This window comes from Erythrolamprus reginae, chromosome 3 (genome assembly GCF_031021105.1).
Source record: "Erythrolamprus reginae isolate rEryReg1 chromosome 3, rEryReg1.hap1, whole genome shotgun sequence".
NCBI lineage: Eukaryota > Metazoa > Chordata > Lepidosauria > Squamata > Dipsadidae > Erythrolamprus > Erythrolamprus reginae.
In genome coordinates this window covers 74,196,683-74,222,438 of record NC_091952.1, presented here as the reverse complement: position 1 = coordinate 74,222,438, position 25,756 = coordinate 74,196,683, and the positions used below count along the sequence as shown (strand labels likewise).

General features: G+C 36.4%; 1 protein-coding gene across 2 annotated transcripts in view; it reads left to right on the top strand.

Annotated features, from left to right (window-relative positions):
* The first annotated feature begins 462 nt into the window (after positions 1-462).
* SPATA6 (spermatogenesis associated 6) overlaps positions 463-25,756 on the top strand; it is a 37,459-nt gene continuing 12,165 nt past the window's right edge. Inside the window, exons 1-11 of one of the 2 annotated variants that reach the window (XM_070745844.1) lie at positions 463-804; positions 6,103-6,240; positions 11,058-11,106; positions 12,437-12,478; positions 13,455-13,579; positions 14,916-15,002; positions 16,192-16,467; positions 19,137-19,215; positions 22,123-22,163; positions 22,434-22,568; positions 23,487-23,668. In XM_070745844.1, the coding sequence (XP_070601945.1) occupies positions 754-804; positions 6,103-6,240; positions 11,058-11,106; positions 12,437-12,478; positions 13,455-13,579; positions 14,916-15,002; positions 16,192-16,467; positions 19,137-19,215; positions 22,123-22,163; positions 22,434-22,568; positions 23,487-23,668 (1,205 nt within the window). In that variant the 5' untranslated portion in view covers positions 463-753. The remainder of the gene's footprint in view (positions 805-6,102; positions 6,241-11,057; positions 11,107-12,436; positions 12,479-13,454; positions 13,580-14,915; positions 15,003-16,191; positions 16,468-19,136; positions 19,216-22,122; positions 22,164-22,433; positions 22,569-23,486; positions 23,669-25,756) is intronic. The other variant, XM_070745845.1, reaches the window with a different exon arrangement.

The window sequence follows — 25,756 nt, the reverse complement described above, 5'->3', positions numbered from 1 at the left end:
TTTATTTTCTAATGAAAGCAAACTGTGTTTATCTTGGAGGACATTTATGGTCTGCTAATTAAAAGATAAAGCTGGGAAGTGTTAATGAGTCTCTTCTGACAACACTTACTCTATTTTGTATGAACCACAGTATTCCTTCACTTACTCTTTTAAAGAGGCATCAGTTGTAGGCAATTGTAATTTAAAACTTTTCTGCTGATTTCTCTATTAATTAGCCAATTAGGAGGCTGATGGCTAAAACAAGCCAAGCCATTAAAAAAAGGCTGCATATTTTAGGAGGGTTAATTTGGATATCTTCTTTTATATAATTCTGGACACTTTCAGAATTAGACTTTCAGATGCTCCAACCAGCATATCAAAATGGGAAAGAGGCTTCTTTTCCTTCCTCCTCTGCCTAATTAAAAACCATTCAAACCACAAAATGTCCTTATTCCATCTTTAACCGGTCAATGGCCCTAGGCAGGAGGCGATAACGTCTGCCATTGGACCCGGAAGTGACGACACTTAGCCCTCTTCAGCTTTCTCGTCCCGCCAAGCCTGCCGTTAGCCACGCCCTCCTCGCTCATACTACTCGCAGGGGCCCCATTAAGCGTTCCGGCGCCATGGCAACCGAGTCTGTCCGGCGCGTTCCGGGCCTAGCCAAGCAACCCGTCCTATGAAAGGCCGGAACGGGAGGGTCCCGCCCGTCCGCCCCCCCTCACTCCCTCCTCAGCCTGCTCCTCTTATCTGGAGGCTGAGAGGCAAGGCGGCCCCATGGCGCCTTGCAAGGGCTTCGTCTGCGTTCTGGAGCTACATATCCGCACGGTGAGGAAGTCCGGGGAAAAGTAGGGTGACCGGACGGAAGCTCCTTAAAGGCGCCTCCGAGGGCCCCGCTCGCTTTCTAGGGGCGCTTGGTCTCTACGGGCGACGGGCCTGGTGGGCGGAGCTTGAGGGGCGAGATTCGAGAAAGGGGAGAACTCGGATCTTTCGGTCGCGAAGCTAATAAAGCCGAACGGAGCGGATTCCTGAAGGAAGCGATGTAGGGAGGGGAAGCTTTTCTGGTTGAGAAGGTCGGACTCTTCTCAACCAGAAGAGCAGCGCTTTGATTTAAAGGCCGGTGGAGGAGGAGGCAGCGGCCTCCGGGAGTGCTTTCTTTTCCGCTTTGTTTTTTATGCCTTTTCTCCCCGGCATTAACTAAATAACCGGTGGTTCTTCCGCAGAGCAAACGACGCTCTTTTAACTTCATGGTTCTCCTGGTTGCTGTAATGGAGTCTCTGCAAAAAGAAAAAAAACTAGGACCACCACTAAGCATTCAAGTGAACATCTGGGTTTTTACAGCCAAAGATCTGGCACTTCCTTTAGTGTCTCTGTCCATTTAGAAAATTGGCTCCGTTTCCCTTTCTTCTTTCCTCAGGGGGTGAACTAACGGTTGAGGCTACATCCGGGAATCTCTCGTTTCTGGCCAGTTCCAGTGTTCAAAATACAAATTTGTGTGCGTGTGTGTATGTGTGTGCGCGCGTGCTCTACATCTCTCCTCTTGTAAGAAGTTCAGTCGGTTAAATTGAAATAAAGGGAACACTTAACACAATATTACTCCAAGTAAATCAAACTTCTGTGAAATCAAACTGTCCACTTAGGAAGCAACACTGATTGACAATCAATTTCACATGTTGTTGTGCAAATGGAATAGTTGTGCAAATGAAATATTCAGTGAGAATATTTCATTCATTCAGATTTAGGATGTGTTATTTGAGTGTCCCCTTTATTTTTTGGAGCAGTATATATCACATCAGATTCACATACTAAGGCTGAGTGTATTACAGTATCATTTGCCAAAGTAAAAAGATTGGTTTCTTAACTATGTATTCATATTTGGGTGGGCGGGGTGGGGGTAAAGTCTGTTTTGAATAGCTGAGCTTCTGCTGATTGCATAGATATAAGGGTTATCCAGAAAGTAGATTACAAGGCACATAGCTCTCATGGGGAAGTTGGTATTACTATAGTGTAGCAGGAAGCCAGCGGAAGAGAACGAGCAGTCCTCATTCCGTTTCCCTCCAAGTGCGAAGTGCGCACTGTAATACACTGCCTAAATGTTAAGGGCATGAACGCTGTTGCAAAGGATGCCCAAGATTTTTTTCTCCAGTTGCTGAGTTTTGAAATTTTTGGCTGAAAGAGAATGGGTATGGAACCACTGCATCAATTGACATTTACTATCTGGAGTATGGTGGAAAGCCCAAGTTTAATCTCCTGTCACTATACAGTTGATAAAAGCCTCACCTTCAATCTTGAAATAGCATCGGGCGGTGCTGTCGATTTTGTGTGATTCAGTAAACATCTTGGGCACCCATCGCAGCAGCGTTCATGCCCAGTCGATGAACTACTGACCACTGACACTGCTCGTTCTCTTCTGTTGGCTTCCCGCTACACAATAGTAATACCAATTTCCCCTGTGAACGTTCCCCGCAAGGGCTCTGTGCCTTGTAACCTTACTTTCCAAATAATCCTTGTACATTATATCAAATCAAATTCACATACTAATGCTGAGTATATTACAGTATCACTTTCCAAAGCAAAGAGTCATTTCTTAACAATGTATCCATATTTGGTGGCTGGGGTATGTAAATTCTGTGTTGAATAGCTGAGCTTAAGCTGAATGCATAGAGATACTATTCATGTGGTTTTCTTGGCATACCGTGTTTCCCCGAAAGTAAGACAGTGTCTTACTTTCTTTTTATCCCCAAAAGCCCCACTATGTCTTACTTTCGGGGTATGTCTTATATTGTTAAAGGGGCACTGACAGCTAAAAAAACTGTGTAAAATGTGTTTTTTTAGTGTATATGCATTTTACCTTCTGTGACGGGCGGGGGGGGGAGGTTTCTTTGGAGTAGGGACGTGCCCGAGTAAATTTGCAGAGGTGGCAGTGACAAGTGCAGGGGACGGCGCGGTGACGTATGGAGAGGGGGACGGCGCAGGCGTGGGCAGGAGGCGGCGCTCATTTGGATCAGACGGAGGCGGCAGATGCGGTGACGTATGGAGGGGGGGCGTGGGCAGGAGGCGGCGCGCAAGATGAGAGGGAGGCGGCAATACCCCCGTGTTTCCCCGAAAGTAAGACATATGTTTTACCTTCTGTGACGGGCTGGGGGGGGAGGTTTCTTTGGAGTAGGGACGTGCCCGAGTAAATTTGCAGAGGCGGCAGTGACAAGTGCAGGGGACGGCGTGGCGACGTATGGAGAGGGGGACGGTGCGGACGTGGGCAGGAGGCGGCGCGCAGCTAGATGAGAGGGAGGCGGCAATACACCCGTGTTTCCCCGAAAGTAAGACATATGTCTTACTTTCGGGGTACGGCTTATATTAGCCGACCCCCCTGAAACCCCCGATACGTCTTACAATCAGGGGTGTCTTACTATCGGGGAAACAGGGTATTAGAGAAGTACTGCCTTTCTCTTTGACGAAGATTCCCCCCAACCCCAATTTCTCAGTCTAACCTATAGATTTTAAATTTCCCGTTTCTGTTCAGATTTTAACCAAGTCTGTCCTGTTTAGTTTCCTTGCCCAGACATAGATGCTATTACTTGATGAGATACCATACCACATAAAAGATGAAAAATTTCTTCCTAAAATAATGTTTTATGAAATATTCTACTATTAAGATTGCATAAAAAGACCAAGAGAGCCAGATTGGTTTGGTGTGGTTAAGGCACCAAACTGGAAACAGGGAAGACTGAGTAATGGGGAGACTGAGTACTGCCTTGAGCATGTCATTTTAAATCCTAGGGAAAAAAAGGTAAGTAGCAAGCCACTTCTGAAATCTTCTCAGGAAAAATACAGGGACTAATTCAGGCAGTTGTCCAGAAGTCAACAGTGACTCAAAGGCCCGGGGGGGGGGGGGGGGGGGGGAGAGGGGGGAGAGACCAAGCAAGAAACATTCAAATGTAAATTTGAAAGCCATTGAATTCCACAAGTGTATCTTGTAGATTAGTTCTTGTGTATTGCTGCAATTCATATGTACAAAACAAAACACTGAAAAAACAACATTTCTTCATCAAATTATTCTAGATTGAGTAAATATTTTCCCCACAATTTTTAAAAAGTGTCCATTGCTTTATTTTTTATTTGATTATTGTTATTTTATTTCACCCAGTAATGGTTTGGAAATCTTAATCTCCTAATACAGTGTTTCTTAAACATTTTTCTTCTTAGGATCCTTTCCCTTTTAAAAATGCTGAGGACCCTAAAGAAGCTTTATTTATATAGGTGATATTTATCAATGTTTTCTGTATTAAAAAATTAAAATTAGCTTTTACTATTGCTTTTCATTATTGTTTGAGGGGATGCTAATATTGTATTCTTTTTTTTAAATATAGGCTGTTAACTAATTTTGATTTCCAGTACGTCTGAAAGATCTTGAGGACATCCTCAGACCACCATTTGACAATCACTGTCCTAATGGTTTATATTTGAATTATAAAATTAATACATACTAACTTCAGTGACTAAAACCATTGCTGTTCAGAAATTGGTACTATACTTGGTTTCTGTTTTATAAAGTGGTATGATATATATTGTATAAAAAATGAGAACTATCCAGCTCTCCCACAACTTAGCAAACTAAACTGATACATAAAATATCTACAGATATTAGAGAAATTGATTCTCAAATAGTGGTCTTTATCTTTCTAGTTTTTTATTTATCACATCTGCTTATCTCCATAACTGTCAAGACATAGAATGGTAACTCCACAACATGTACCAGTAAATCAGAAATTGGAACGTTCATGGTAACATAGGGAGATGACATATTAAAATAGCTCAATTTCAAGCAGAGCAAGAAACAGGAAACCTAAGTAATAATATTTGGTTGATAATCCCTGTTTAATTCTAAAATACACTATCTTCAGCACTTCTGGAAGACTAGCAGGAGAGGGCTAATATAGCTTCAAGTTGGAATCATTACAAGCATAGATGTGATTATAGAAAACAGTGACTTGTTTTGCAGAAGTGGGGAACCACCCATGGTTTATCCCAGTATGAATGGGTAAATTAAGCCATAATATGGTTTGATTGGTTTGACGTAGTAGATTGGATTATCCAAGAAATAAAGAAATGTTGCATAACTTTGTTCATATTGAGGGTCACACCAAGGCTTCAAATGGTTGTGGATCCACAGATTTCATCAAAATGCTGAGAGCTGTGTTCTGCGATATGAGCTTTTTTGGTTGCATGTTTGGGATTACCATAATGATATTCTGCTATCACAGAACTATTGTCATGGTGCAACACTTCAGTTATCATTTAACTAACATGAGTAGAAATGGGACTGCTTTTTTGGAAAGAGATTCAGGGTTTTATATATAGCCTGGTAGCTTGTACAAGATATCCAGATATCAATTTCCGACATTTACTCTTGAAATTGCTATTACAGGTTGCTAATGTTACCCATATCAGCAAACATTTATTCATCCACTCACCTATTAAGATATATACATTCAATTCAAAGAAGTAATAGACCAGAAAGGTTTTTAGCAAAAAGGAATAAATGGATACATCAGAAATTAGCAGTATTCTGCAAACAGTGGAAGAAAATTTCAGATTCCCCCACCTATTGCCTTTGATTTTAAAATAGCTATTCTTGACCAAGGAATGCTCAAAGAACCATGTATAAACTGCTTAAAACCATTTCAGTGCAATTTATTTAAAAATTCAGTTATATTTTTTGTAATTACATGGGCTTATTTTATTTTTATTATTATTTTATTTACTTGAATTTATAAGCTGCCCTTCTCCAGTGGACTCAGGGTGGCGTACAGAATAAAACAAATACAAAACCTTAAAACCCCAAACATTAAAAGAAAACCATTCATCCAAGGTTCATCCAATACCACAACATACTACCGGCTGGTATGTTGTGGTATTGGATGAACACTCAACGGCCCCAGGTCTGCCGGCAAAAGTGTGTTTTTATCAGGGTCAGTTTATAGGTACCTGGCACATTTGCATTATCATCACTATTGTTTTTCTAACCATGCTCATCAGGTTTACTGTGCATTTCATGGACTATGGGGCTTAAGTGTTACATAGTTAACATTCATTAATCATAATTATTATGAATGATTGCTCTTTCAGGTAACATGCCCAGGTGTTGTACTAAAACCCAGAGAAGATGTCTATGTCAGTGCACGTATTTTTGGACAGCATAAGAAAACTTCATGTGTTCGTGCAATATTTCCTCTGATATTTGATGAGAAATTAATGTTTGAAAAAGTAAGTACTTACATTATCTTGACTAACATTTAATGTGTATTTCATATCCAAGCACTTTGTTTGCCAAATTCTTATACATGTTTCTGTAATATTTCATTTTCAGCTCACTTTATTTTTGAATTAATGCATATGTAAGTATTAATAGTTATATATTATATAATTGTATTTTTATTAGAAACATAGAAAAATAGAAGTCTGACGGCAGAAAAAGACCTCATGGTCCATCTAGTCTGCCCTTATACTATTTTCTGTATTTTATCTTAGGATGGATATATGTTTATCCCAGGCATGTTTAAATTCAGTTATTGTGGATTTATCTACCACGTCTGCTGGAAGTTTGTTCCAAGGATCTACTACTCTTTCAGTAAAATAATATTTTCTCATGTTGCTTTTGATCTTTCCCCCAACTAACTTCAGATTGTGTCCCCTTGTTCTTGTGTTCACTTTCCTATTACAAACACTTCCCTCCTGAACCTTATTTAACCCTTTAATATATTTAAATGTTTCGATCATGTCCCCCCTTTTCCTTCTGTCCTCCAGACTATACAGATTGAGTTCATTAAGTCTTTCCTGATACGTTTTATGCTTAAGACCTTCCACCATTCTTGTAGCCCGTCTTTGGACCCGTTCAATTTTGTCAATATCTTTTTGTAGGTGAGGTCTCCAGAACTGAACACAGTATTCCAAATGTGGTCTCACCAGCATTCTATATAGCGGGATCATAATCTCCCTCTTCCTGCTTGTTATACCTCTAGCTATGCAGCCAAGCATCCTACTTGCTTTCCCTACCGCCTGACTGCACTGTTCACCCATTTTGAGACTGTCAGAAATCATTACCCCTAAATCCTTTTCTTTTGAAGTATTTGCTAACACAGAACTGCCAATACAATCCTCAGATTGAGGATTCCTTTTCCCCAAGTGCATTATTTTACATTTGGAAACATTAAACTGCAGTTTCCATTGCTTTGACCATTTATCTAGTAAAGCTAAATCATTTACCATATTACAAACCCCTCCAGGAATATCAACCCTATTGCACACTTTAGAGTCATCGGCAAATAGGCAAACTTTCCCTATCAAACCTTCCCCTATGTCACTCACAAACATATTAAAAAGAATAGGACCCAGAACAGACCCTTGTGGCACACCGCTTGTAACCTGACTCTGCTCAGAATACTCGCCATTAACAATAACTCTCTGCTGTCTATGCTTCAGCCAGCTGCAAATCCATTGAACTATCCAGGGATTAAGTCCAATCTTCACTAATTTATCTATCAGCTCTTTATGTGGAACCATATCAAAGGCTTTGCTGAAGTCCAGGTAGGCAATATCCACGGCACCACCTTCATCCAACACCTTTGTGACATAGTCAAAGAAATCAATGAGATTAGTCTGACATGATTTGCCTTCAGTAAAGCCATGCTGATTTGGGTCCAATAAGTTATTGTTTTTTAGGTATTAAAGGTATTTTTGTTCTTTTTAATAACTGAGGCTATTGTTTATGGTAGAAATGCAGTATGAATTCTTCAAGAATTAGATATTTACTACATACATTCTATTTGTAGAAATAACAATTCATCTCTACAGTCACTTGATTAATAGAACAGTTTAGTCCCTGAATGGCATTAGTGAACTATAGTATGTGAACAATTGGAAGGAACTTCCTAAAAAAAGAAACTTTTGTGAAGATACCTACACTGTGTGCACAATTATTAGGCAAGCTGTATTTTTGAGGATTATTTTTATTATTGAACAACTACAATGCTCTCAATCAATCCAAAATGTTAATAAACCTCAAACTGAATATTTAAAAGAGTAAAAGTGATGTTATGGCTTTCTTAGGAGAATATCTATCTGTGCACAATTATTGGGCAACTATTAGTGTGAGAATTATGCAATTAAATGAAAATTTTCTCATCTCATTTATTTTCAGCTGTTAAAGTGAGAATAATAAAGAAACAACTGAAAATTTACAAATAAACATTTCTGACAGTTCAAAAAACATATCAGTGACCAATATAGCCACCCTTCTTTTCAATAACAGTCATAAGCCATCCATTCATAAAGTCTGTCAGTTTCTTGATCTGTTGATTATCAACATTTTGTGCAGCAACAACCACAGCCTCCCAGACACTGTTCAGAGAGATGTACTGTTTCCCTTAACCATAAATCTCCCATTTAAGAAAGACCCACAAGTTCACAATAGGGTTTAGGTCAGGTGACGGAGGGGGGTGGATGTCATTATTCTTTCAACTTTAAGATCTTTATTGGTTAGCCGCATAGTGGAATGCTTTGATGCATGCGATGAAGCTTTGTCCTGCATAAAAATCATTGTCTTCTTGAAAGATGCAGACTTTTTCCTGGATCACTGCTTGATGAAAGTGTCTTCTACAAACTGGTAGTAGGTTTGGGAGTTGATTTTGAGTCCATCTTCAACCTGAAAAGGTCTAACTACTTCATCTTCAATAATATGAGCCCCTACCAATACCCCACCTCCACCTTGCTGGCATCTGTGCTCAAGGGCCTATCCATCTGGTCCATCAAGGATCACTCTTATCAGTCCATAAAACCAAAATCTGACTTCAGATATTTCTTGTGTTGTCTTGTCATTTCAACTTATGTGTCTTGTTCAGTAGTTGTAGGATTTCAGCCTTCCTTAATTTGGCCATGTCTCTGAGCACTGAACACTTTGTACTTCTGGGCACTCCAGGTAGGTTGCAATTCTGAAATATGACAACATTGGAGGATAATGGGGCCCTGGTAGCTTCATGTTGGATTATTCTCAAATCTTCGGCAGTTACGGTGCGCCTTTTTCTCTCAACATGTTTTTTCCAGCCCTGTTGACTCTATTTGCTACAAAATGGTTGATGATTCTGTGATAATGCCCCAATATCCTAGCAATTTCAAGAGTGCTGCATCCCTATGAAAGACTTTTTACAATTTTTGACTTTTCAGAGTCAGTTAAATCTCCTTTTTAGCCTATTTTGCCTGAGGAAAAGTAGCTGCCTAATAATTATGCACACCTTCATATAGGGTGTTGATCTCCTTAGGCCACATCGTCCCTCATTACACAAATACACATCACCTGATATGCTTATTCCAATTAAGCATTCAAGTTTATATAGGTTGGAGGTGGAAAATATGTATAAAAATGATGATATGGTCAAAATACTCTCTTGCCTAATAATTGTGCACATGGTGTTTTGCAGTGATGGCGAACCTATGGCACAGGTGCCACAGGTGGCACGTGGAGTCATATCTGCTGGTATGCAAACCGTTGCCCTAGCTCAGTTCCAATGTGCATGTATGTGCAGGCCAGCTGATTTCTGGCTGGCACAGAGGCTCCGGGAGGGTGTTTTTCACTTCTAGAGAGCCTCCGGGGGATGGGGGAGGGTGTTTTTACCCTGCCCCCACCTTCAGGGAAGTCTTTGGAGCCTAGGGAGGGCGAAACATGAGCCTACTGGACCCAGCAGAAATTGGGAAACAGGTTATTTCCACCTTCCAAAGGGTCTCCAGGGGACAGGGGAAGCTGTTTTCGCTCTCCCAGGCATTGAATTATGGGTGTGGGTACTTGCATGCGCCCACACTCTTTTTGACACCTGAGGGTAAAAAGATTAGCCATCACTGGTTTATAGCAATCTTTACAGATATGGTGACTAGGTTTGTAAGATGAAAAGTTCGCAAGACGAAGCAATATTCCCCATAGGAATCAATGTAAAAGCAAATAATGCATGCAAATCCATCCCAAAAGTCACTTCATTTTTGCCGGCGCTGCTTTGAATCCCAGTGAGGGGAGTCCAGAGGTGGGGTTTTCCAGCGAGGGGAGCCTCAGGAGAATCCCCGCGCTTTGGCTGACAATGGAAGTCCGGAGGCAGGGCATCCCAGTAGCAGCGGCTCGGGTTCGTGAGGTGAAAATAGTTCAGAAGAAGAGGCAAAAAAATCTTAAGCACCGGGTTCGTATCATGAAAAGTTCGTATGAAGAGGGGTTCGTAAGACGAGGTATCACTGTACCGGTAAATAAATAGTGTCAACATCAGAAACTACAGGGAAACTATTCAGCATGGGGTTGTTCATGTTTGAATTTAAATTGTACATTTTAAAGTAAAAGTTCTTTAATAATATGTTCTGTAAAACCTATATTTTTTCCAAACTTGTGTAATCCCTCCTATGTTAGTGTATTAATTGATTCAGCAGACTTCATTTTGTAATGGTAGCTGATTATGACACTGTAGTAAATAAAGTATCCCCATACTTTCTCAGCACAGCACAGAATTGCAAATCTTGACATAACTGCATCATGATTTTAATAGATCTTCCAGCCTTGCTCTTTGGGTTCATAATTAATGTCAAACCTTAATTATGGTATCTTAAACTTGTCCCCACTGAACAACTCCTACTCAGTTTATTGGGACTAATTCCTAGTTGGTTATATTGACCTGGAAATACATGTTCTTAAACTTACCAGGACTTACTTCTGAGTAATATATTGAATATATTTTAACTCTATGATATAATAACTATAAATGATGTTCCATCCTTTTCTAAAATGAAAGAAAATAATTCCTTACTTTATAACAAGGTGGGTTAATTTTTAATTTAAGAATTAAAGACAGTATCAAAACAGTTCAGAAATCAACAGAGAAAATAAATGCTTCTTAGAAAAATGATTGTTGGAAGTGAGAAGTTGTTGATGTTGTTTGACTGTTTTATTATCTTAAAGAACTTACTAGTCTATAAATTATTATATATTTATTAAATGTCCTCAGGATTGTTTTAGCAGAATTGTTCCATTTCATTTTCTAAAACTTTCATTTTAGGTATATACTGATGTAGTTGACCCAGGAGATCTTGTTGAACTTTTTGAAAGTAGGTTTTTGGATTTTTGGTTTTTTGATTACTTTTTATTTCATATGCAAATTATTTTACAGTATACAACATCAAAAATCAATTAGAAATTTCAGAAGATGTTCAGTGATAGTATGAAATGCACTAGAAAATTTTCTCTGAAATAATGGAAATTCAAATTAAACTATTAAAAATAAGAAAAATAATTTCATTGGAACATCTCATTAATATTTTTAGATGATTATATATACTGGTAGAACTATTTGGCATATTTTCTAGGAACATCTGCTACTTTTAAATAACTGAAGCTTTTGTGATTTCAGAGGTTTGTCAGAGGACTCTTTCCATTTCTTTAGTATTCTTAAATAACAAAAGCATAATTAAAAAGAGTATGATAGGATTTAAGACAGAGCGTCAATTATATTCAAATTTATTATTTTTGATTTGTTAAGAGCTTCATTGGTTTGTTTTTAGCTCTGCATTCTATTCCTTCAGAAGTAAGTTCCACTAAGTTTTCAAACAATGGTATGCAAAACTACAGTCAAAGTAAAGAAATTTATTGACTTGATTTGAGCTGGAAAAAAATTGCAAGAAAAAACATTTACATTCCACTTGACGTATGCCAGATTTATGCATTAAAAACAGCTAAACTGAGAAATTAGCTCCATGTTCTTACTGAGTAGTGATGAGAAAAGCTATCATAACTATTATTTAGAATATGCTTTACATTTACCTACTGACCCAAATGCTTGAGTTCCACTCAGCACAGAACATTCTCCAACTCCAATCATGATTCTGCATTGTCTCATATTTTAGTCCTGGTAAGACGGGAGGGGGATATTTTGAGGTAAAGAAAGAGAGAACTTTGGCCCACAGATCAAATATCAGTTGTGTTTCCAATTTCTAACCTAGACTGAGACCTGCAGCTTTTAGTATGATTTTATAGCTTACTGGAAAATGCTTTGGGTTTTTATCTCTACCTAATGTGGGGTAGGAAAAAAATCTCAATCAGGAAAAAAGCATTCCTCCTTGGGAAACCACGTAAAGGATTTTACTTCAAGAATAACAATAAACTGGCATTTAGATCATTGATTCATGATAAGCTCATTTTCTGGTCAGTAAATCCAATTTAGGGAAGTCTTGATGATTAGAAGCTAAACTTTGCCATCTCCCTCTTCCTGCCTCTGCCTCTGCTTCTCTCCCTCTCTCCCCCCCTTTCACTTTTCAGAAACCAGTAGATGGCCATGATAATAACAAATGTAATAAATTGTACAAAGTTAGAGATAAACTGTGTTTTTAAAAAACTTTGTTATCAAAATGATTTCTGATTATAATTTCCCCCCTTTTCTAGCTGATACATCAGTGGTTCAGTTGATACAAGCTGTTCCTCCAGGTATAGTATCAATATTTTCATAAATCAACACAGTTCTCTGGTAAATTTCTGTATATAACAATTTATTCCATAAAATATAGTTCTTCAGGTACAACTTTTGCCCATCAGTAGATACTAACTGTATACAGTATTTACCCAGATTCTCAAAACTTGTATTTAATCTTCGGTGCATAAATTCCGTACATAGATTTTATCTTGTGATCAATATCTTGCAGTTTTTCAGATATGTATTCGAATTTTATTGTATATGTGAAAAACTTATTTGAACGTAGCACCCAACAAGAAATGCTGATTAAAATGTAGGGAAGAGTAGTTATAACTAGTTCTTATCTTTGCAGTATTAAGATAATTGGTTATGCAATTATTCACTTTTGACTTCCAAGTGAATTAAATAGAATAGAAACATGAAAACCCATTTACAGTCTTCCTTGATTTCTTGTGCAAAAATTTGTATCGACAATTTTAAGTAAGTTTTCTAAATCAATGCACAAACATACATACAAAATAGTTGAACTTTAAAATTTTGGTTGATAATGTTAGCTCCTCTCAATAATTTTGTTTTCCTTATTGCATTTCAAAAAGCCATGATTTTTAAGAACCCACATTTTCATTAATTTCTAGATTATATTGTTGGTGAATTCCAAAATCAAAATAATATGTTTAATATTTTACTTAACCAAATAAAGCCATATTTATTGTTGACTGGATGCCACCATAAAAAAAATTTAAAATAGTTTTTGGGTTCCAATTTGGATTGGTACTATCACAAACTTTTCTAATTAATGAGATATTGCTCTGTGGCATTAGCAGGCAAAGATGAGATTTCATATTTCTTATGTTGTGTTGTGATCAAGAGAATCTAAACATTCATAGCTTTGTTGTATCAATGTCTCTTTTTGTATGCTTCAATGCCTGCATTTCTCTGTGTGATCATGTAGTTACTGTTTTTCAATTAAAACATATAATTCACTTTCAGTGGGAGAAATTTTGGCTAAATATGAAGAAAATACAAGAGATTTCCTTTTTCCTACTCCTAAGTTTATTCATCAACCACGAAATTCAGTTCGTGAGGTTTTAATGAGAAAGGCCTATGATTTTACAGTAAGTATGTTTTAATATAATACACCACAAGAGCACAAGAACCACACAAATGTTGATCTATATTTGGGGTTTATTTGACATATTTCTTAATGATTAATAATTTAGAACCATTTTTTTACAATGGTTCTAAATGATTCATTATTTATAATGAAACTTATCTGGACTCAGAAGGTAATCAGAGTCATTCATTTATAGTGCTTGGGAGAGTATCAGGGAATCACATTGCTGCAGATAAAGGAAGAAAAAAATCTTGAAAATTGCAGATGCAAACTATTATGGCCCAATAGGCAAGATATTATTTATTTTTCCTGTTCTCTGTTGAAAAACTAGTCTTTTTTTCTCCTTGAAATAATCTTCCTTCTTGTTCACAGTAAATTAATTTGATAAGTATTGCTAAATTAGTGAGTTGGGTATGTACTTTTATATTTGTATTTCTCCTTTGTTTTTACTATTACACATGGTAAAGAGGAAAGTGAAGTATCATAGCTTATAATCAGATAATGTGTTTTGCATTGAAAATATCTCAAGTTCAAAACCTAGTATTTCTGGTCCAGAGGATGATTAACAAGATAAAATAGTTCTCTTAACATCCTAGAAATCTGGCACTGTTCGAAATAAATAATAGTGGGCTTGGTGAATAAGCCATATGATTAGTATAAATCAGGAAGACAAGACTTTCCTGCCCAGATACTTATTTTGATGATATTCATGAATCAGAAATTAAATGATTTGTAATTACATTGATTCTACCTTTTATGAATTCTAACATTTGGGTAAAGATATGATGTCCTTGTTAAAGAAGGGAAGTACAGCACCTTTTATTGCTATTTTACTTAGGTTTTTTGTTTGTTTTACAAACATTAGAATATTGTAAACAATATTACTTTTGTCACCATTAATATGCTTAATACAGATATGGAAGAAACGGTAAGTTATTAGCGGTAAGGATATCCTAGTTTCTCTACATATCTTAAAACATTTAAAAGGGTTGTGACTGATGGCTGATGGCCTTTTAATTAGTATTATATAATATGCCATAAAAATTCCTGAGAAATGTTTTTGACAAAGCAACAAGTTGAAATACCGGTAAGCATTAGACTGTAATTGTTGCAGAAAAGCAGTATAATTACTAGTAATTGAATTGTCAGAAATGCAAATGTTATCTTCTTGACATTTGCTATTGCTGTTCTGTCTTTTCTAATTATTTTTATTAAAGGCAGAAATTAACAAAGTTAATTATTCAAGTTAGGAATAATTTCTTACAATATATAACATTTACTGTTTTGTTATAGATATTCAGTTGGAGTTTTATGTTCAATTATTGTTTCTTTCTTAGGGAATTGCACCAAAATTGAAGTTTCACACAACTTGTATTATTTCAGAAAGTCTGTTAAATTCAGCAAAAGCTCAGAAGCAGAAACAGGTTAGTATAACTTAAATAGCATCATATTTTGTTACATTTATTTTTAGGTGGTTTATTGAAATAATTCTTATGAAACTTAATATAAATTTCATTCTTAAATGAAAGTTTGCTTTAATTGTAATGTTTGGTTGAAAGTGAAAGACTGCTGAATAAAATTTTATATGCTTTTTAAAACAGTTAAAATAGTTAAAAGTATTCAACAATCATCTGCATAACTGATGTTAGCAAGACAAACATTATTTTCATGTGATAAATGTTTTTTTCACTCTGTAGTTCTTGGTATAATCATTAAGTACCCTTGGTAGAAAAACCTTGGCTTTTTACTATTCATATTTCTTTTTTATCATTAGATTTTTACTTTATTCAATAAATTAAAACACAAAATCCAAAGGGAAAAAATTAACAAAGATAAAACAAAAGTAGAAAAAAAAAGAAAAAAGAAAAAAATATGTGAATTAAAAGGACAAAAGAAATATCCTCCCTACTTGAACACTGACAAATAATAGCTTTCCCCTTGCAAAACAGGTCTGAGATTTATAAATTTCTACATCTATTTGCAATCCCAATTTGACCTGTATTACATTACCTACTTGCATGTATGTATGTATACGCATATAGGTGAAGAAAAAATAACTGTTACAGTTTTTAATTACAACTTATTGTAATTAACTCATTGAAAGTCTATAAGTCTTTTAGATCCCTCTTCTCTGTAGGTACACAGTTGTCTTAAGGTCATCTTGGGTCCTTGCTAGTCTCCCCTTCAAAAACGGAGGAAACCACTACCAGTTTTGGCCATGATATTAACTGTTTGTGAGAGGGAGAAAAATAATTGCCTGCCCCTCAATACACCATCTTGGGTACTACTCTTCATTTTTCAACTATTTGAGGTAGATTTGCTGTTCTTTCAGAAAATGGGTCTTATAGGCCATTTGATTGGAAAAAAGAGTCTTGCCTAATAAAATTGATTGCCTCTTAGGTTTTATTCCCGTGTCTCCCACTCCCACTAAAACTTTTTAAATAGTTTGTGAAAGATTGTTTGAGGTTTAAACATAAGGAAAATATATGAACTGAGAATTGTTCATTAATTATGGAGCTATCAAATAAGATAATTATTGGTTATGATATATTCAATGGTGAGATCAAATAATTTGAAGCTTTTTAGTCTTAATAATTTCTTCCTTTAATTCAGGATAATTTAGATGGGCTGTTTCATTCATCTGCAGAAGGAATACGACTGGTCAAATCTTCAAAGAAGAACACAACTTCACCTGAGAGAAACAGGCCCTGCTTAGCTACAAAAAGTTATGAGCAACCTACAATAGCATCTCTTTCTCGATCTCCTTCTCCTTATACAAAAAGACGTATGTCTGAGCTTCTGCAAATCAGACAACGCCTGGCTCACCTAGACCTAGGTCCCTTTGATTTCAGGAAAGAAACAGACAGACCTCCATTTGTAATTCGTCGTGTATGTATCCTCTAATGCTAACATTTTAAGCATAGATCAAATCTTGCTCTTCCAGTTACCGTATTTTAGAAAGCTTTTAATTAATTTTACCCTTTTGTGTCAACTAGTTTTTTCCTGGTCTAGAGCAAAGATTAAGTAGCGTTAAAGTTCTTTACCTGACCTCAAAAAAATTAAGCAGGATCAGATCTGGTTAGTACATGAGTGGGAGATCATCAGAAATTCTAGGGGTTTAGTCTAGAGTGAGATATTAGAAAAACATCTGGAACAAAAGCAGTAGGAAGCTTTGGGGTGTAAATAAAATTGATTGGGGATGAGATTCCTAGACTTCTTGTTCTGGAATAAGAAAGACAAATAAGTGTGTTGGGAGACAAGTAAAAGTTCAAACTCAAACCTTTGCCATTATGGCAAGTTTGAATCTATCAGTTCTCTATTAGAAATCCAGGCTGAAGAATTGGCTGCTGGATTATTTTAGCATCTAGCACGTTAAGGCATTTAATTGAAAAGTAGAATGATACTCCTCCCCAAGAATCTATTGCTCAATCTAGCTATTCTGTCTCCAGTCCTTCCTTTTTAGGGAAGGTTGTGGAATAGGTGATTGAGATATAGCTTCAGAAAATCTCAAGTTAAATAAATTACTTGGATCCCTATCTATTACGATTCTGGTTTAAATATGAAACAAAAATTGCATCAACTGCAATAAAATTATCTTTGTAGGAAGTAGGAATGTACCTATCCTACTGAACCTCTCAGCAACTTTCAATAACATCATACATGGTATCGTTATGCATAGGTTATGGTAGATGGGAGGGGGCACTACGTTGCAGTGTTTCTTTTGTGGCAGGTCCCAAGGCTCTTTTGTTTGGTACTGTCTGAGAAGTCAAATCTTCACAGTTACAATCCTTTTCTAAACAATAGCTTACTTCTGAAGATCAGACTAGTCCCACTGCTAAGTTTAAGGAAAACTAAAAACATGGCTTTTTAAGAGAGCCTTGAAGAGGATCTCATATAAATTAGGAATGCCACTTTTCGTCATGCCCGAATGCTTATTCTTCCTTTGAGGCCATAATTTTCTTTGTAATTTTCTTTCATAGTGTTAGACAACTTTTTGTCACACTATTTTATTTTAAACTTTTTATTGAAAGTAAGAAATATTTACCAATCAGTGTTTTTCTGGATTGGAATAATATATAAGTTCGTATGTTGCAATATTTGAAGCTTTCCAGTGGCTTTCAGGAGCAATCACATGTAGAACAAAGTGCAATAGTTCAGTTGCAGTGTAACACAGTCATGAATGATGGTGCACAAAAGGGTGGGCTTTAGCTGGTGTGCCAGATGTGGATGTACAAAGGTTCCCTTGATCAGAAGTGGTAAGTCCAGGAGGATCCCCATCTTACAGACCAGCTCTGATGGAGGCATGATCTTACCCATGCATTACATATACAGGTAGTCCACACTTATTGACCATATGATCAGTGACTGTTTAAACATATAGTATTATAAAACAATAATAGCAGACCTTTACAGTATCCTTCAGTCATGTCACTGCCATGACAGTCAATACATGCACAATTGTCCTGTGCTAGACCTATGTATTTCTCCCCCCTCCTTCCCGAGATTGATTGGAGAGAAAGAAATTGGAAGAAAATAAGCTCTTTGTTGTTCTATATATTGAAAGCAGTGCGATTGTGCTGGCAGTCTGTCGGCTGGCAGCCATAGTGTGCTATGCAGACAACTTACTCTATTGAAATTTTCCCTGCTTAAATCTTTCTGTTATTGGGGGGGGGGGGAGTTGTAGAAAAAGCACCCCCAAGTTAGGTAATCTCTCTTGCCTAACCCTTTCTCACTGCCAGTGTGATCCCATTGCTTTCGATGTGTAGGAGAACAAACATTTTTTGAAGTTTATTTCTCTCTACTTCACAGTGAATGCAAGGGAGAGGAGGGGAGCAAGAAATTTCCATAGTCTATCTCTCCTTTGCTTGACATTCCCCACCACCATATTTACAGTACTGTAAATTATTTGCATAGTTTACTCATGGCTCCCAGCCTTAGGTTACAGCATAATTGTAATGCTATTGACGTGTACAACACAGTTGAGGATTACAAAGTATGGGTAAATGTGTGGTTGCATAAAGGTATAAAATTGATAGCCATGTCTCTTTCCAGCTGGAAAGCACAATTGCAGTCATGAGGGGGTTTTTTTCACATTTATTTACTTATCAAATTTATATACTGCCTGTCTCACTATCTAAGTGACTCTGGGCAGTTTACAGATAAAATCATTAAAACTATATAAAAAGAGAATTAAAAAACTAAGTTAATAAGGCAGAGGGAGCGCCCTTAAGCAATCAACTAAGCCAAGATTTCATACCACTCTTGGTTCCCTTTGCCAATTGGCATATTCAGGTTTGATGCTTTTCTGGAAGGCCAGGAGAATGGGACCAGCCTCCCGTCTAGGGCCAAGATGTTCCATAGGGCAGGGACAGCAGCAGAGAAGGCTCTCCTCTTAATCCGTGCCAATTGAAATTCTTTAACTGACTGGGCTCCTAACATACCCTTCCTTCCTGACACTTAGTGACTGCTTTGCTTAGGGTGCGCAATTGCCAGTTCCAATTAGGGTCGTTAAAAGATTACTACATATATTAAGTAATTTAATAGTTATTTAATTTTAGGTTGAAGAGTTGACTCCCTCACCTGATGTTCATACTTGGTGTCGTTCTAAGGACAATAATGAAGAAGGAGCAGCCTATGGCAAGTAGTATATTAGTGTATAAAAGATGCATGTAGTTATAGATTTCAAACCTATTTTAGTGGCCTTAATTATGTTTTTGCTTTGTCTAGTTCATTGACATTTCTGGTTCAGAGCAAAGTATCTGATTTCTTACATTTTCACTGACATAACATGTTTTAAAGAATGCTGCAATCTAAGTGCTTTATAAAACTGCTAGCTCAATTCCCTTTAATTGGCAGCAATTTCTTAGTAGAAATTTTTAAAAGTCACGGCAGTTTCTTACTGTGGGAATTTTGTGACTTGTATCATACAGTTGATATAAAAAACATAGCTCTATTGTCTTATAAAATAAACTTACACTACTTTTAGGAAGATCAATTAGTATATTACCTCGTTTCCCATTCATATCTCATGGATTATGTGTTTCTATTGCTTCCAGAAATCCCTATTATCTGTTCAGGGAAAGCTATATTTTTGCATAGAATTTTCTTATAGCATTTACCTCTTCACTGACCTACTTCACAGTTAAGCTATTATGTGTCCTAGAAGTATTTTTGTTTGTTTTTTGTTGTCTATGTAGCTTTTGGGATGGATAGTTTTTAGCAATCAATATATGATTCTGGTTGTAAAACCTTCAGGAAAGGATGCTTTCATTACAGGTAGTTCTTAGGATAAAAAAATAATTTCTAAAAATGAGATGTTCTGTTTGACAGTCAAGCCTTTTCACACAATCCACATCCTGTATAGTGTTTTGGACTGATGTAAACTAAGACATTTCCATTTTAGCCTCAGAGATAACCCAGAATTCCCCCTCCCCTTATTTTTGGAGATGTGGATGCTGTTTGGGATTCCTTTCCATGTTGCAGAGAAAGGAGGACATATCACAGTTCTTTTTTTGCATATTCACAAAAGAGCTAGAATGTAAATCACATATTTTCAGTGATATCTAATATTTTGGGGGGAGGGGGGGGCAGAGAAGAAGCCCTATAGCCCTATGAATATGAAAAAAACACTAAATTTCTTTCATTTTCTCCATATACATTATAGTATAAAATTGATTGTCTCATTTAAATAAAAACTTTGTGGTTATATTTTAAAATATTTTGGGTACATTATACTTTTATAGGGGCTGGTATCTTATTCAAGAGTTAGATAGATGGATAGATACAAAGATAATCAAGCTACTTCTGATTATTAGAACTAGATCTGATTTGCTTTCATGTTGATCTTTAACTTCTGGATGGATATGTCTTATGAGACTGATCCTCTTATGTTGCTACCCTTTTCTGAGGAATTGGGGATTGGAAATCATATAATTTAAGGGTAACAGTTCCTGAATAGTCTGCAGCTAGACACTGTTTTGGAAATCAGGAGGTGAGAGAAGGTCAGGACATCAATGCCTCAAGAGACCTTGCAGGTAGAAAAGGGATAATAAAATTGTTAGCAAGGAAGAAGATCTTTAGCTAAAAAAAATTGGTACAGGAGGAAAATAGATGACTTTATCAATCTTTCCTCCAGTTGGGGAATAGAGCTGCTAACCCCTATATAGGAAAGTATTATTCAAAAAGGGGGAAAACAGAACTCAGAAGCAGAATATTGAAAGGGGAAACTGAATACCAAAAAGTACATTCATACATCCTATAACAGGATACATGCTAGGATCTTACTTGTAGAAGTGCCTTCTGTTGATCTCTACAAGACAGCGGTTTTCAGCTCTATCACCAATTGAATGCCATATGGAATAAAATTGTATCTAACATCTATCCCAAAGATCCTGGTTTTCAGTAGTAGAATAATTTATTATTTATACAATTTATTAAGGATATGGCATACAATGTCAGGGGAATCTACAAATGCTAGACTCAACACAGTCCTCTCAGTGTAAATTGCCAGTTCATTCTGTTCAGTACTTATGTGCCTATCCTTAGTATATCCCAGGAGTGAACTACGTTATACTGGCTGACTAGTGGTGTTCAGATTGCTAGCTCTACTGTGCTCCTTTGCTGGTATCACTTCACCTTGCCTTGTGTTGCATTGCCTCATGTCTGGCCAGGTCAAGTACCGGCTTCTGCTCTCTGCATTCACGGACACAGCTATGTATTTCATCTACTTGCAATATTGAATGCTTCTGAAGTGTTGGGTGGGCATGAGCCAGGGAATAAGCTGAGCTCGAACCGCTGAAGCGCATACCATTTCTGGCCAGCAGTTCCAGTGTCATTAAGCCACTCTGCCACTGCATCCCCACACTTGTGATTATTCAACAATTATTCAAATAAAGAATGCTGCCTTATTTGAGTCCAGATAATTGCAGAGTTGTATTGTTCCTGATCATATCTCCTACTTGGCAGCATGCAAGAAATGTCTGCAGGAGGTGAAGAAGAATTAGAAATAGCAATTGCAATTAGAAAGCAAAAATCTATTGTCCTGCTTTCTGGATTCTCCTCCTACTGAAACTGAGTACACCCCTTGCCTATTCCTAGTTCCTCTTCAACTCTCATATTTGGATCGCATTTTGGGCAGCCTCCTCTCAGACATTGGAGTGAGAAAGCATGTTCCGTTGATTATAACTTAGTGGGATGGGAGGAAGACTCTGAAATCTCCTGAATTCTTATGTGCATTGTGATGGTAGCCTGTTTTAAAAGCCCAAATAGAAAAATAAGGGTTTTATTGAGAAAAATATTTCAGAAATATTGTCTATGTCACAAATGAAAATTATCCCACTAAATACTAGTTTAAGGGCTTTATTATAATTAATATTGTGGTATTCAAGTAAACTAGTGTTCTTGGTCATTATTTAAAAAATTAAATGATTTTAATTTTTCAAAATGCTTTGAGTATTTTTAAAAATGATTTTATAATCTGAATATTCTAATACTAATATTGTAAATAAAAATATTTTAATTTTATTAATTTTTTTTCTTTTTAAGATTCTAGACTTCTTGGCAGTTACAGGCCCAAATATACTAAAGTGAGTACAGAAACAGAATACTTCATTAACTACAATTGATTTAAACACTTATTATCTTTTTATTTCCTGAACAAAATTGTCATAAGATTGTTAGTGATTAGTTTATATGGTTAGAATTAAGATATGAACATTTTGCAAGCTTAATGGACATTTTTTATTTCTTGATTGAACATCTGAAGTACTCAAACCTATCAAAAAAATAGAATGTTAGGTTTGGAAATTGGAAATCATAGCCAAATCCCTACCTAGTTGAGGAATCCTTTACTGCAGGGCTGTCAAAGTCCCGGACCATGGGCTGAATACGTTATGCGCTGGCCACACCATGACTGGTTTAGTGAAAGGAAAAAAAGTCCTGATATATCGCATGATGCCGATGTGACGACGCCCCTGTATCATTCTCAGCAGGTAGACTTAAACCTTTCTTTAGAAACTACTATTCTCTTTCGAAATAATCCATTGTTGAGCAGCTTCATATCTTTATGAATATTTTTGTATGCTCAATTAAAACCTATTTCATTATAATTAAAACCCATTTGTTTCTTTCATATCACCTGGAAAGAAACTTACCTAAGGCTTCCAATCATATCTCAAGTATTTCTTCCAGGCTCTTTATGATCTTGACACCCTCTATGGTTGTGCTCAAGTTTGCAGGGCCATTCTAAAAACAGAGTTTCTAGACATAATCTTCTAGGTGTGGTTGGACCAATGCAGATCTTTTTTATACATACTACTGCTCAGTACGGTCCTTACCATACTTGGCGTTTTTGATTTTTTTTTCTACTCAAATGTAGGATGTTGCATTTGTCCTTGTTGAAATTCATCTTGCTAGTTTTGCCCACTTATTTCCTGTTGCCTAAAACAAAGAAATATATTCAATTTTTTGTATAAAACAAATCTAACACCTCTCAAATAAATATCAGAAATAAAAAATATGTGATGGAAATGTCAAATTATATGACTTGATAGATAGCTTTGCATTGGCAATCAAAAAGATTGAATTTTGAATAATCCAAAGCGTGATTATTGTGTGAATGTGAATGAATGTTTTAAAATTAGAATAATAAGAATAATTTTTTAGCATATTAATTGGACAAACTATTGTTATATATTTTGGTATATGTTGTGAGCTGTCCCGAGTCCACAGAGAGGGGCGGCATACAAGTCCAATTAAATAAATAAATAAATAAATTTTCATTCCTGACTTCACAGTCTTATATATTGTTACATTGTTAATGGTGAACTATGAGATCTAACCAAGACATTAAATGTATTATATTTTCTACAATTATCATTTGGGGTTTTTGTGTATGTGTTTCTAAACAGATTATTGGATCACATCATGAGAAATACTTTGATTATTTTCCCGATGCCTGTGAGGAGCACTTGATCAAAAGAATGAGCAGTGGGAAGGTTTATTCAGATCGTCTGTTAATGCATTCAGCACCTGCATCATTGCCGAAATTTTTTTCAACACCTATGTTAGATCGCTCATCTCTTAGAGAAAGGTAATGACACATATTTTTGGAAAATTTAAAATAGCATGCTGTCTTCAGGTTTATACTGAATTTTCAGTGTTTAAGTTGGTATGTACTTTAATTAGGATCTTACTTTTTAAGAACGCCATTGTTTAAAATCTGGTATGGCACCTAGTATTATTTCCAATATAGCATTGCATGAATCAATATTGGTGTTTAATCAGCATTAATTTATCAGTAATTAATACATTCCTTATTAGCAATGCCTACTATTAGACTATGGAACACCTGATAATAACAGGCTGTATAGGTTGGCTACTCTTATATCTGTGGGGGCAATAGGCTGGCTCTGTTAAAAAAGTGCTATTGCTAACATGTTGTAAGCCGCCCTGAGTCTAAGGAGAAGGGTGGCATAAAAATTAAATAAATAAATAAATAAATAAATATACCTCAATCTCCTACAGCTTAATACCTTTTAAGAAAGGAGTTCTCATATTGTGGGTTGCAGCTCCGTTTTTGCAAACAAATTTGATGGTGGACATTAAGCGGCGGGGGAGACGACTTTTCAAGGAAAGCCAGAGCTTTGATAAATTACTTCCACTTTACGTGGACAAGCCAGCTGTCTTTCTGTATTCTCTGAATGATTATTTGGTTGTCACAGTAGCAGCCTTTATCTGGAGTAAATCCAAGGCTTCAAGATCTCTTGATTCTGCTGCTATACATTCCACTTGCAAGTCCCACCAATTGCCACGTTATTTTTTTTCTACTCCCCCAATCAGTGGAGCAGCAACTAAGAGCCTTGAATTTTGACGATTACAGCAACAGCGACAGAAGAGTATTAAAAGAGAATTTGGGTTTTAAGGATTTTATTCCACAATGGCAGTTCTCATAACGTCAGGGATGCCAAAGACAATTCATAGCCGAAGGCCCTTAAATGATGGAAATAACAGCCTTTGGAGGCTGTTCTATTGGTGGGAGAAAGGAGGAGAAAGCAGGTGGTGGAAAAAGAAGGTGGTAACAGAGGAGATAATGAGCAAAATGAAAACCCAAAGTCTACTGTGGACAAGGTATGCTATTAGGAAAACCAAAACAATCAGTTGTAGAATAAAATAGACAATCAGGTTTTCCAAGCTTGGACATGGTAATGACAGGCCTGGTGATTTATACACAGAACAATGTAGTTTTATTTATCATTTACACGAGTAAGACAAATTCATGTGTTGCTTAAGGGATCATGGAGCACAATGTTTGAGGGCCACTGAACTATCCTGGTCCACATGGGATAAACTAAAATAGCAGAAGTTTTATTTCAGTGTTATTTCAAGATTCAGTGTTATTTTAACGTGGAAGGAAGGAGGGAGGGAGGGAGGAAGGAAAAAGAAAGAAAGAAAGAAAGAAAATAGCTTAGATTAGTTTGGGACTTGCATTCCCAAATGCAAGAGCACCACAGCTCTTACTGTTACTGTGGCTATTACTACTATTTAGTTATTTGTCCTCGGTCTCCAGTTAGAGAATGTTAGAAATAGAATTTGCATCTTAATTCAGTAGCAAACTATTTTTTGTAAACACAGGATGAATTCATTGTATGACCCACATATTCATTGATGATCCACATATCAGAAATGAGTTCTGCAATCTGTTCTTAGTGTGCCAGATTTTCCATATTGTAACAAATTATGGCAGTACTGTCTTTTAACCACTTTGATGTCCTCGGTCATTCACTCAATGCATAGAGTATTTCCAGTAATAATGTATAAGATCTGTATTTTTTTGCCTCTAATCCCAAATGGATTGAGAGACAAGTAAAACTGCAAATCACATACTGTCTGACATGAAATTAAGTTCATGAGTTATTTCCAGTGTAGGAGAAATTGGAAATGTCTTTGCTGATGGATGCAAACCCATTTTAAAATTAGAGTAATTCTTTATGGATGGGAGTAGGGAGAAAATTCATCCATTGACTCTATCTCCACCCTTTTTCCATTTCCCTGATCACTAAATTAATAATAATATTAATATTACAATATTATTTATTCCTTTGTTTTATTTTTTAAAAACAATATATTTATTGATTTTTTTGTTTTAAAAACAATACATAATCATATTTACAAGTGAATC